The sequence below is a fragment of the Brassica napus genome, chromosome C7 (assembly GCF_020379485.1).
Source record: "Brassica napus cultivar Da-Ae chromosome C7, Da-Ae, whole genome shotgun sequence".
NCBI lineage: Eukaryota > Viridiplantae > Streptophyta > Magnoliopsida > Brassicales > Brassicaceae > Brassica > Brassica napus.
In genome coordinates, this window is record NC_063450.1 from 30,862,787 (window position 1) to 30,876,582 (window position 13,796).

The 13,796-nt window shown below is 25.5% G+C and overlaps 1 protein-coding gene across 2 annotated transcripts; it reads right to left on the reverse strand.

The window, feature by feature from the left end:
* Positions 1-6,696: 6,696 nt before the first annotated feature.
* LOC111213961 (ketohexokinase) lies at positions 6,697-12,707 on the reverse strand. Of its 2 annotated transcripts, none has more exons than XM_048763735.1 (12): positions 12,490-12,707; positions 12,327-12,416; positions 12,160-12,237; positions 9,046-9,120; positions 8,892-8,944; positions 8,578-8,728; positions 8,378-8,488; positions 7,808-7,934; positions 7,596-7,693; positions 7,346-7,472; positions 7,161-7,213; positions 6,697-7,001 (listed from the first exon to the last, which is right to left on the reverse strand). In XM_048763735.1, the coding sequence occupies exons 1-12, from the start codon at positions 12,592-12,594 to the stop codon at positions 6,915-6,917; spliced, it is 1,155 nt and encodes a 384-aa protein (XP_048619692.1). In that variant the 5' UTR covers positions 12,595-12,707; the 3' UTR covers positions 6,697-6,914. The 2 variants fall into 2 exon arrangements, with proteins under 2 accessions (XP_048619692.1, XP_048619693.1); XM_048763736.1 differs by having other exon boundaries at positions 12,514-12,549.
* Positions 12,708-13,796: the final 1,089 nt, after the last annotated feature.

A 13,796-nucleotide genomic window follows, 5' to 3' on the forward strand; every position in this document is an offset into this window, starting at 1 on the left:
TACATTTACCAGTTTGGTTTACAGAGCCAGTATGAGTATGTTATTTTTTTTTTTTAATATTGTGACATGTGTTTAAATATATAATGATTAAAAATATATATAATAAGATAATAAAAACGAATTTTGAAAAAACTACTTTTAAAAATTATTTAATAGTAAAAACGATTTTTAAAAATATTTAGAAGTAATGTTTTTAGAAATTTTCCGTTTTTGAAAATCCTAAAAAATAGATTTGAAAACAATTTATTTAATATAATTTTTAAACTTTTAATAAAAAATAATTATAAAAGATTATATTGAGCTTGGTTCTTCAAACTGATAATTAACATGATTGTGACACATGGTAGCTATATATTTAAAAATGTGATATGTGTTAAACTATATCATAATCAAAAATATATATACTAAAATAATAAAAACGATTTTAAAAAAAATTAATTATAAATATTATTTAATAGTCTTATCTAATCTATTAAAAGTGAAGTACAAATTTGATTTAACCCTAAGTTTTCCTCAATAATTACAATAGCATGCCACTGACCAAAACACAGTAGTTTTACGAATTCCTTAACCCATTAATTTTGTAGACTAATAAAATCGCTAAACCAACCTGTCCGGTAGACAATCTAATTACTTTCCTTTGACCATCACATACCTTGATTAAATCGATACATTATACACAGTCCAATAATTTATTATATATATTCTAATAAAAGTAACCGATTATTTTTTTAAATACTCCTCCACTACTTCGTTTGTTCTTTCTCCTCCAATTCAATTGTCTGGTCAATTAAATTAGTTTACCAAAGAAACAACGTATGTAAACCCAAACTCAACTTATCAGAAAACTAACTCTGATTCATCACAAATTGATCATTGTACTCAGAGTTAAACTTACGTTGAATATGAAGAAGTTTTATATTATATAGTTTAGGTACGAACACAATAGATCAAAATGGTTTATTTTTTCTACGATTAGATCACTAACAATATTATTTACTTCCTAAAATTGTTCCTACTATTTATGACATGATTAATGTATAACTATCAAATTCCTAAAATATAGCTATACCTTAAACGTAAGAGACTACAATCACTTACTTACCACAAGAAAATCAAATATTATATTAAAAATCAAAATATTCCAAAACTAATAGAAACAATATTATAAAACGCTATGATATATATTAATTAATAATAGAATCAATAATAGGAAATTAAAATAACTTGGACCCCTTTTTTAAACGTTATAGATAAAGTTTGTATACGGGAAATTCTCACAAATACCGCATTCATAGTACAACTTTTCATGTTTACACTAACCACTTTTACTTTCATTTTTAATGAAGGATAAAAAACACTTATATCTCTATGATTAACTAATCTAAACTTAGAGCTTAGAGTTGAGGGGTGTGGTATGGTTTTTGAAATGTGAAATTTAAGATTATAATAAATATATAAATAAATACTTAAAATATTAAAAAAAATTAAAAAATTGTTTGAAACATAAATTTTGATATTCAAAAAGAAATTTTGCAAAAAGAAAATTCAAAAAAAAATTATAAAAAAATCTAATTTGAAAAACTATAATTCAAAAACATAAAAAAATATATTATTTTATTTTATTTTTCTATTTTTTATTTAAAAATGATTTATTATATATATAAAGAACAAGAGTATATGAGTCTTTTGCCAATTAAAGAAGAAAGTTTTTTGAAAATGTCCCTTTAATGGTGGTAAAGATGAAAATTGGTACCATGAAAATGGTAAATATTAAATTTTCCCTTTGTATATTATATACTTTCTAAACCTTATACTTTGTATATTCTGAAAATAGGAAATGAAAATAACTTTGTATACATATACTCGTGAGTTATTTTATTTTCTGATATTATATAAATCCTTATATTATATAAAAAGTCTTATTTTCGGATATTTTCCCTGTTAGCAAATGGAGATAATTGATCATCAAAATATTATGTATGATATTATAGTCTACTCCTCATTATTTGTTATTTAATAACTAAAACTTTACAATCCCATGTAAAGAGTCAATTTTATAAAATTATATTAAATAAAAAAGGCTACTTACATATGTTAGTTCATGCAATTTTATATAACTATATGCCAATGTAAATTAAATAAGACAAATATTTCATCTGTTTCATTTTAATTGTCGTTCTAGATTTATGCACACCTATTAAGAAAACAAGTGATTTTGTATATTTCCAAAATAAAAAACACAATTAACTATACACCTAACCATATTTCAACCAATAAAAAAAATAAACAGGAAAAACTTATTAATAAGTTTTGCATTGAAATTTTAAGACGACACTTATTTTGAAATAAAAATGTTAAGTTATAACGACATTTATAGTGAAACGGAAAGAGTATATATAAGCAATTAATCCAATTGTTGGCTTGACACAATAAATAAAATTACTTCATATAAGCAAAACAAAATTCTGAATGAATGATATATCAAATTAATATTTAATACCAATAAATGTCAAAAATAAATACTATCAAAAACTATAAAAAATATTGATATAACACCTGCGCGGACGCGCAGATCAAAAACTAGTTATTATTATTATTATTATTATTATTATTATTGTTATTATTATTTTTTATTATAATGTTTGTTTCAAAAGATAATAAAGATAGAGAATTATAAAAGATAAACATTAACTTTTAAGAAAAAAATGTTAAACAAAAACGATTGTAAAATCCTACAAGTACAATAAACTATTTAATAAAAACATGAAGAAAAACTAACTTTAAATAAATAATATTACTTTTTTTAAAAGCATAATTAAAATAAAATTGTAAAAGTACTCTTATTATTTTCTTATAAGTAATAAATTTCTTTTTTAATAGATAATTGTATGTTAAAAAATTATGACAAAAAATAGCTACAAATATTTTACATATTTATTTAGGTTTAAGCTTTCACATATTATTTTTACAAAACACAATAGTATTTACATGAAAGTATTTACCTGAGTATTTTCTTTTAATTTTTTGATACAACTCAACTTTTTATTATTTTTATTATACATCTTATGATGCTAAAATAACTTTTGATTTTGATGTTACTGTCGTACATGAATATGTGTAAATATAATAAAGATGTATTTGTATGTATAAAACAAAATATATAAATAATTAAACATAATTTTCTATTAAAAATAAAATAGTTGTATAAAAATATAAAAGAAATAAATAACTAAATTTCATTTTTAAATGTCTAAATAAAATAAAAACGTAAAAGTAATCTTATTTTTATTATAATTAACTAAATTTAATTTTTAATAATTTTGTGTTAAAAAATAGAAACCAAAATTAACTTCAAATATTTCACCTGATATGATTGTGATATGTATTAATTAAAAAAATTAGATTGGAAATGTGTCAATAAAAACTTCCAATACGTGAAAATAACTTCTTCTTTTCCTAAAATCTTAAATAAAAGAGATTTCTAAAAGAAAATTATTTTCTAATCTTAACCAATTAAGAATCTTGATTTTTCTTTTTTTTAATTCGTGACTAGAGAGAATTGTAAAATTTTGTTTAATAGTAATTTTTATTTCAAAAATTTAATGATAAACATGATAGTAAAAATTATTCAATTAACAAGAAAAATTGTAAACATATTAATGATATTGAAAAAATGAATTATTAAAATTGCAACTTTTAAAAATAGTTAATATTAACTGGAAATAATTATTTGATAAAAAAATTTATTTTTTTAAATCGTAGACAAAATATAATTGTAAAAGATTATGTAATATTAATTTCCTTTTCTAAAATCCTACAAAACTGTAAAAGAATATTTAATATTCCCTCCGTTTCATATTAAGTGTTGTTTTTGAGAAAACAATTTGTTACAAAATAAGTGTCGTTTTCTGTTTTCAATGCAAAATTTATTAATTTTATTCTGTTATTTGTTTTTCTATTGGTTGAAATATGGTTAGGTGTAAAGATAATTGTGTTTTTATATAGAAAACATGCAAAATTAATTGTTTCTTTAATCTGTGTGCACAAGTCTAAAACGACGCTTAATATGTAACAGAGGGAGTAGTTGTTTTCCTTTTTTATAAAAAAATCCTAAATAGAAGAAATTTGTATAATATTTTTAAGATAGTGTTTGTTGATGAACATGATACTAAAAATTATTTAATTAACAAAATAAGTGTAAAATTAGTATTGATACGAATTGTATAAATAGCAGTTTTAAATTTATTTATTAATAACTAAAAATAATTATTTGATAGCAATATATTTTTTTCTGAAATTCTAAAGAGAAGATAGTTGTAATAGGTTATATGACAGTAATTTACCTTTTTAATTTTAAACAAAATTGTAAAAGAGTATTTAATATGTTTTTTTATTTTTTAATTGTAAATAAAAAGGAGATTTATAAAATAGAATGTTTTCATTTTTAAAAATCCTATCAAAATAAAATTTTAAAGACTTATTTAATAAAACATTAAATTTGTACATAAGAACATGTATAATGTTTGTCATTAATTCGATTGGTGTATTTGACTTTCATTTAATTTTATTTTTTATTTCTTATTTCGGATTGTGTTCAGTTTAAATGTTTATGTATAGTATTTTCTCTAATCCTTAGTATAAAGTTTATAACAACTCATCTACGCACCATGATTATAAAATACAAATATTAATTTGAAATTATGTGTGAAAACGGATTTTAATTATAAAATAAATCTCAAACAACATATGCAAAAAAACAATCATAATACTATAATAAAATGATTTATTATTTTATGAGTTTTATTAAATTAAAACAGCAAAACAAATCCGTTTCAACGCAACGGGCTCCTATCTTGTCTATACTAATATAAAAAACTCTAAACAATTTTTTATAAATATAAACCATTTTTAAATAGAAAATTTTGTTGGTATTTCGTTGTTAGATTTACCAAAAGAATACCAACAATTATTTACACCGTTATTTTTTATTCAGTTTAACTAAAGTATATTTCGTTGCAAAAAAGAACGTATATCACAAATAACACAGGCTCAACTACATTTTTAATATGTTGTAAAGTTTGTTGTACTTTCGTTGCTAATTCGAAACAAATACAGTGAAACCTCTATAAATTAATAATGTTGGGACTATACCAAAACTATAATTTTTTTTATTAATTTATAGAGATATTAATTTTTCGATATACTAATTGAACCAAAAAATCAATTTGGGATTATAAAATTATATTGTTTTATAGAAATTTTTAGTATATATTAATTTATCGAGTATTAATTTATAGAGGTTCTACCGTAATTTCATTGATATAGCGTTGGTAATTTACAGACTTAGCAACATAATTTCTTACTCGTCTTTCGTTGTTTATTTGTTGCTATAAACCATCATTATGCGTCTAATTACTTGGTTGTTATTGTACAAGGAATATACACCGATTTATTTTTCCTCGCTATTTGTTGGTAATGTGAAGAACTGACATTGGCCATAAAATAAAAATTTAGATTTTTCAATAATAAGATCTAATATTAAAAACGTGTAATATTAGGTCTTGCTATTTGTTGTACAAGAACTGACTCAACTGAATAATAAAGATTTCATAATATCTTCTATCATATTTATTTGATTTTAAACTATTAAAATAAATTAAAAACCACATTAGCCATATAATAAAAATTTAGATTTTTCTGTATACGTTATATTTTAAATTTTTTAAAATTACTGTAAATTACTGAAACTGTTAAAAGTCTCACATTCAAATTTTGTGATCCATGGTTTAAAATTTTTGTTATGACAAAATATAAATAATTACAAAATCATGTAAGTAGAAAGTCTCATTTAATAATTATTAATATTAAGATATATAATATATATATATATATATATATATATGTATATATAGTTTTAAATTAAATTATATACCATATAATACATAAATATTTTAATTTTCAAAATTTACTTTGAAATATTTTTTTTTGATAAAAGCTTTGAACGAACATTGACAACTTAATTTTTTTAAAAAATTAGAAATTACTAAAAATATATCCCACAATGAAAATTTTGTTATCAGTAGTTTAAAGTTTTTGTTATAAACGATACAAATGATCAAAAAACCATATGAGTAGAAAGCATATCATTTAATGATATTCATATTAAAAATATACTATATATGTTAATATCATTTAAATTTAATTATATATATCCTATCAAATAGGAAAAAATATTAATAAAATTTATTTATATGTTCGCACCAATTTAGTTATATATGTAATAATTACTGACTTTTTAATTATTCAATATACAGTATAATTTTTATTTCATAATACGTAAAAATATATAATACATAAAATAATATATATGTATATATATATAATGTTTATCCCCAATGGTGGAGTTAGGAAAATGTTTTAGGAGGATCAGTTTTGAAGTTAATATAAATTAGGGGTCATTTAGCTAAAATTTACAATAATTATGTAGATTTTAAAGAACTATACAAGTAAAAAAATAATACTAATTAATAAATGCACCTAGGTCAATTGATCCGCTTGCCAATACATTGGCTCTGTCACTGTTATTTCATTTCCGTATAACTCGCAGATCTTGTATTTATTATTTCCTCACCGCCTATTCAATATTGTTTTCAATTAGTGTAAAGCCACCGCATGAATAGTCATCCCATATAATTGTTTAATACAAAATACTTTATTTATTATTACAAGTTCACATGATACACACGTAAAGTACGACGATGTCATGATTTATACAATCGTTGAAACAATAATTTATTTTTATTTTTCAAATCAACTATTTTATTTCACATTTGATAAAATACAAATATATAAAGACCCATTTTAAGACCTTGACCTTGAGTGTTGAGCCGTCAAGGACAAACAAATTATGATCATGCTCCCAAGAAAGCTGCAACATTTGGATCAGTACGGAATGGAAGAGTTGTTCGAGCCCCTAAACCTCTGCAGCAACAAGCAGCCTACAAAACGCAAACATACTTCACAATCCAAACAAAAACACGTAACACTAGAGTTGTGAAATTCGCGTCATGACAAAACAAAGAGCTTGTACAATTGTTTGCCAACTTGAACTTCAGAAGAATTTGCATCAAGACGAAACACAGAAGAAGCAAACTTACTACTCGAGATGCAAATGTCAGCGTTTCTTCTAAAGTCATGTCTGTGCACAAACCTATGAGAATATTAGATGAACAAAAAGTGTGAAACGACGGACCAAAATGTAAGGAAGAACAAGACTGAAAATAGAACTCGATCGGTTAGATTCGGTTTAATGCATTTGGCATAACACTTAGTTTATTATTACCATAGAGCAAACCTCCAGTGAACGCATCTCCTGCCCCTGTTGTGTCCATAAGCTCCGATGAAGGTATTTTCTCAGCTGTTACGATATACAATCTCCCTGTAACATTTCCTTTCAGTCTAGTAACCATCTGAAAATGGCAAGAGAAATATAAAGATTTTTTATTTTTTGAAAAGGAAATATAAATTAGATATTTTCATAAAAATATATAAGTGAAACTTGCGATAAATATGCATCTCAAATTGTTATTTACCGATGAATTGCAGACCGGTAAAACACTTGTAAAGTCTGTGCTTTGCTTCAGAGACTCGTGTAGTTCATCGATGTCTGTTTCTTCTGATTCTGGAACCTCTGAAGTTATTTGGAAAAGAAAGGAAATGTCTTAATTAATTTTAATAATTAGAAATGGCAAACACAAGAAGTAATCGTGTAATTTTGCAAATAAGGAAATCGACAAGAACTCACCATTGGGACATCTCTCGAGCATCACACAACCGTCTTCCCCCAAAGTCATGATTACAAACTTTAGCTTCGGTAGTCTAATGAGCATAGAGAGAAGCGCACTAGGGGATGATGGTGACCCAGTCCAATCCTGTTTTACTCAACATTAAACAAGTCACATCTTTTAGGATTATATGCTGATTCAAGAGCATATGCACCAACTCGTTATATAAACTAATAACTTGCAAGAGTTTCAGATGTCATAAAGAGTAGATGACACATTGCAAGGTTCTTTTCAGCTCTCATAAGTTAAAGATTCCATACACTGTATTCAGCTTTTCAGAAACTTTCTATACTGTATATAACTACAGTAACAAATGTATGGTACCAAGTACCAACATTCAATATAATACGAGATCTCATAATCTTCCAAACTGAAACCACATAATCTAATATTAGTTTTCTCCCAAGTTTAACTTCATCTTGTGAAATTTGGGTTTTGCTTTGTGTTCTTTTCCATTTGAACTAACCACACATGATCCGTTAAGCCATCTGATCCATAGTTTTAGAAAAATGTTCTGAGAACTCTCTAACCTGAGGGAAGTGAGTAGAGCAAACGGCATAATCAGCTAAGTCAAGGAGCTTATCTAGTCCCTCCCGTCTTTTCTCTGCGTTGATTAAGATGGATACATTCTTGCTATGTGCCTGCATAAGAATTACAAATCTTCTTAGAAACAATCATCCGTAATTACTATATATATAAATGCCTGAATGAGCAGAGAGCATTTATTCACCTTTTGCGCAAGAAGCAATTCGGTTTCTCGAGACCTCCCAGTTACATGTATAACTCTCACCCTATCAAGCACATCTGAAAGGAGGGATTCTGTAAGGTCATCTGGGAGCAAAGGAGGATATCCTGGTGTGAAAACGCACGTGCGAGTATTCCTACATGTTTGGTTATAACTTATAAGAACAGTATCAAACGCATTATTAGTTTACCTAATGCGCTTCTTTGGACATATTATACTTGCATGATTAGAAAAACAAAAACTTTAAATTAATAACAGCACATAGATACAACATGACAAAAGACTGTTTGTTTACCCACGTTTGGTTATCTACAATGACGTAATTAAAATGTGAAACTCCATCTTTAGCTGTCTGAGAAGGAAAAAAAAATATAGGATTGTTGTTTTATCTACGTTGACTGATATACAGTATATATGTATATTGTATCACTTATCAAACTTTAGTGATGTTACCACACAAAAGGAAGTATCGACGCCGCTAGATTCTAGTTCCTCTAGCATCCATCTCCCTTGAGAATCATCAGCAACCTAAAACCATATTTCCAATTTTATTTTGATGAAATTTTATGTTTATATAACATAAACTCTATAAATTAATACCTAATAAACTAATAAATACGATAAATTATGCTCTTTTTCAACAACAAAATATGATAAATTATAAATTATTTCAGTTCCAAATTAGACCAATGTAAAATATGACAATAATATCTTTTTAAAAATTATGTTAAATATAAAATCTCATTAAAATTATATGTAATAATGATTATATAGATTTTTTGGTCATCGACTATATATAGTTTTATATAAACATAAAAGACATTTTATAATATATTTTTCTTCCAAATGAATTTCATCGTTTTTGAAATATTTTGGTGTTATTTTGTCGTTTTACATATACAGTATATATATATATATATATACTACCATATGTATTCAAATTATATAAGTTATCAAGGAATATATTTAAAATAAATGAAATATAAATCTATAAAATTTAATAAATATATGATATCATGAAATAAAATATTTTTTAATAAAAGAATTTTTAAATAATCTGTTTGCAAATTAATTACTCTATAAATTAATAATATCATAGTTTCTACTTTATTAATGTATAGCTTTTTTAGTTTAGTTGTTTTGGTGAACAATGTTGTAAAGACATTTCCCTCTCCGCTCCATTTTTCACTCCAAAATAGAGTAAAATGGAGTACATAGTAAAAATGCTCCAACCCTATAGAATTTTCCACTCCATAATGGAGTAAAATATGAGTCTACTCCATAAATGGAGTACCTCTATTTTTGTTTGTTCATTACTCCATTATGAAATGAGAAATAAAATAAAATTAAAACATTTTTAATCCATATTCTATTTTATTCTATTTTAGAAAAAAAATAGAGTTTTACACTAGAGATGTTCTAAAGGAAAGAGCACAAATCCCCAAATCACATCAACAAAGGTGTTTTCTCTTCGAGTTCTAGTTGTGATAACATTTGCATTGGTAATCTTTTTTTTTAAAGTTTTTCAATACAAAATTAGATTAATTTTTAATTATGAAAATATGAACACAAATTGCTGATTTTTTTGGGTTCAAGTCTCTTAAATTTTTAAATATCCAGTGATAAAATGTTAATATAATTTGTATTCCCGTTAACAAATTTTAATATTAGCATAATTTATGTTGAGAAACTTGAATAAGAACATCTCCAACAAACCTAGGCATGAGCATATTTCTCGGATCCGAAGATCCGAACCGGTAATTACCCGAAAAATCGGGTTTGGATCGGATTCGGATGTAGGAAAATACCTGGTTGGATAAGGTTTAAAATTTGGTCGGGTACCGGGTCAGATACATGTAATATCCGGGATCTGTACGGGTACCCGAAAGACATGAATTAAACCTTAATTAAGATAACCCTAGTAATCTATTATGCTTGTTTTCATTTTGGAGATTAAACTTTGCTTTGGTTAAATTAAAATGGTTATGTTATTTTATTGTATTGTAATTTTAGTTATCTTGTTTATGTTTTTCGGATATTTAGAATATCTTTGGTTCTTTTGGATTATATTCGGTTCTATCGGGTTAAATGGTTTAGTATATACAAAGAACCGGACCGAATCCGTTAATTTTTTGGTTAGTTCGGATGTAATCGGATCTGAACCGGATCCGACAGGTACCGAACTGTATCCGAACCAGAATTTTAAATTATCCGATCGGTACCAATTTCTCTAGTTTCGAAATATCCGAAATCCGAAAAATCCGACCCGGATCCGAACCGGTTATCCGTATGCCCATGCCTAAACAAACCATTATCTATTTTAATTTGAGGCTTTTTTTTCTTTCCATATATCTTCATTTCTTAAAATTTTATGTTTAGATATTGCATTTCAAATTTGAAATTGCATTTTCACCTTTTAAAACACTATTTATGATTTCTTCTGGTCCAGATAATTTGTATATGAGAAGCATATGTTTAATATATTTTATCATATTTAGTACTTACACTTATTTTTCTCATTAATTTTAATTAAAATATTTTATAAAAAATAAAAATATAATATAATATTAATAATATTGACTACTAGATTTAAAATATAACTTCTTTTAAATCTATTGGGGCAATAAAAGTATCTCTAAATCTGGATCACCGTTGGGGCAATAAAAGTATCTCTAATATCACTACATATTTTACTCCAAATTGAAATAATGAACAAAAAAATAAAATATTACTTTATTGATAGAGTAATGCTTTATTTTTTATTTAATACTCTATTTTCCACTCTATTTTCAAATAAAATATAGAGTGGGGTTAGAATATCTCCATTTTTCGAATAAAATATATAGTAGGGTTAGAGATGCTCTGACGTCCTTTTTTTATCACAAACATTCATTCAATAAACAAAAGTTCCCTACACAAGGAAGACGATATTACACAATGCTGATTTCCGTAACGATTCAACAGAAGCGTTGAAGTTCCTAGAGATAAAAGATAAACGAGAAAGATTCAAAATGATGTGATAGAATATTGCTGGAGACAGGGCCGGCTCAACACTGTTAAGGGCCATAGGGCAAAAAAAAAAATTTTACCCTCTAAAATTTATATGCAGATAATGTTTAAAATATTTTTAAAATTTAATCAGTAATATTTTGTAAGAAAATAAAACTATATACACATTAAATAATTTTGATTTTTTTCAATTTTATTTATTATATTTATAATTTTTTATATATAAAAATATAGATTTATAAAAAAAATTGAACCCTTAATTATTATTATACGAGGACAGAGACGGGTCCGGGACGGTCGCACCGAGGACACAGACGGGTCCGGGACGGTCGCACCGCTTATCCCCTAATGAGCCGGCCCTGGCTGGAGATTGCTGCAACATCCCTCTAAATTTTCGTTCTAAGGGTGGTTCCTCTTAAAACTGGAAATGATTGTTGGAGATGCTTTAGAAACTAATACTTAATCTTCTTCCAGATCAGCCATCAATACTCTTATTTAAATAATAACACTTGGTTCAACAAGAACTAAGTCAAACAGTAAAGTCAAAATTGTACTAACCTTAGCTAAGATCCTAGAAGCCAAACCCAAACGAGCAGCGCATGTCAAAGTATTCCCAGTGTTTCCACCTCCTTGAACCTGTATATTATTCAGAAAATGTCAGCGAAAACTTTCGAAACAAATAAAGTCAACGAAGCATTAAGAGCATCATTGTAAATAGAAAGGACCTTGAAGCTCGTGCATCGGATCTTTTGGTCGGGAACTGGGAAAGACGGTACAGTAACTAAGTAATCCAAACAAAGTTGACCACAACCAAGCTGCCATTGTAGCGAAACTAATCATTATCACCAAGTCACAAGAAGCATGAGAATAAAAAAAAAAGATACGCACGACGATCGGGTGACCCGGAACTACTTTATTGGAGCGAGATGTCATGTCTGAGTTCCGCCCTTGCGTTAATACCAAGTAGGAGAGCAGAAGATAGAGATGGGACATTTATAGGGCCCAACTTTTAAAATATATGTTTTTTTTTAATATCAAACCAATTATTCAATTGCTCAAACAAAAAGGTGTTCTAGATGGATTTAACCAACATAACAAACCAAAAGATACTCCATTCCATCCATTCCATCTGTTCTTAAATAACATAGGATCTTTCGAAAAAATTTGATGTTCTAATATAAAATGTTTTTAATTTTTTAGGTAATTTTTACTTTTTTAAAAACTATGTAACCAAATCATATTTAATAATCTATTTTCTAATTGGTTGAATACAATTATTTTATAGTTTTAGCGATACTTTTTTGACAAAAAATAATTTTTTTTAATAAGCATGTTTTTTCCTAAACATCTTATATTTAGAAACGGATAGAATTTTAAATGGATCTACGTGCCAAATACATAATAAATGAAATTCATTTTATGGTGAAGATTGAATTACTTTTATTTGTCATTCAACAATCAACATATTAATTGCAGAATAGAAAAATCACAAATAACAAAAAATCTACATCAAACCAATTATTCGATTGGTCAAACAAAAAAGTGATGTAGATGGGCTTAACCAACATAACAAACCAAAAGATACATTTTTAATGGATTTACATGCCATATACATAATAAATGAAATTCATTTATGGTGAAGATTGAATTACTTTTATTTGTCATTCAACAATCAACATATTAAATGCAGAATAGAAAACAAAATCACAAATAACAAAAAATCTACATGCAGATTAATATTAATATTAATTGATATGTATAAAAAAAAGAAAAGATGTTGAAATCATGTTGAGAGTCAATTACAATGTATAAATATCTATTTCTATTAATTGCTTAAATGTATAAATATTAATGTAGAAATCAATGTATAAATATATTTTCTATTAATTGCTTATATATGTTTACAATTAACTTATTTCTTTTGACTTTCAAATTGAACACAAGTTTTTACAAAATATGATTTGAACATTTTTTTTGTTTTATGTAATAATTTACGCACGTATTTATTATAAAAATAAGATATATATCATCTCTATAAACATATTTATAGAAAACTATATATTTGATTTACATATTTTTTATATAAAGTTTTACAATGATGGATTATGCATGTTATTTTGTATCACTTAAAAATATATAACTTCACTAAAGAATCATATAAAATATTTACATAGAGAAACATACATATTATCATT

Excerpts from the sequence above, each read along its gene's own strand:
- LOC111213961 (XM_048763735.1), bottom strand. The coding sequence starts at position 12,594 with ATGTCCCATCTCTATCTTCTGCTCTCCTACTTGGTATTAACGCAAGGG. Across the intron at positions 9,121-12,159 it reads CTTCTAGGATCTTAGCTAAG|GTTGCTGATGATTCTCAAGG; the intron begins GTTAGTACAATT and ends ATATGGTTTTAG. Across the intron at positions 8,729-8,891 it reads GTCATTGTAGATAACCAAAC|GAATACTCGCACGTGCGTTT; the intron begins GTGGGTAAACAA and ends CCAAACATGTAG.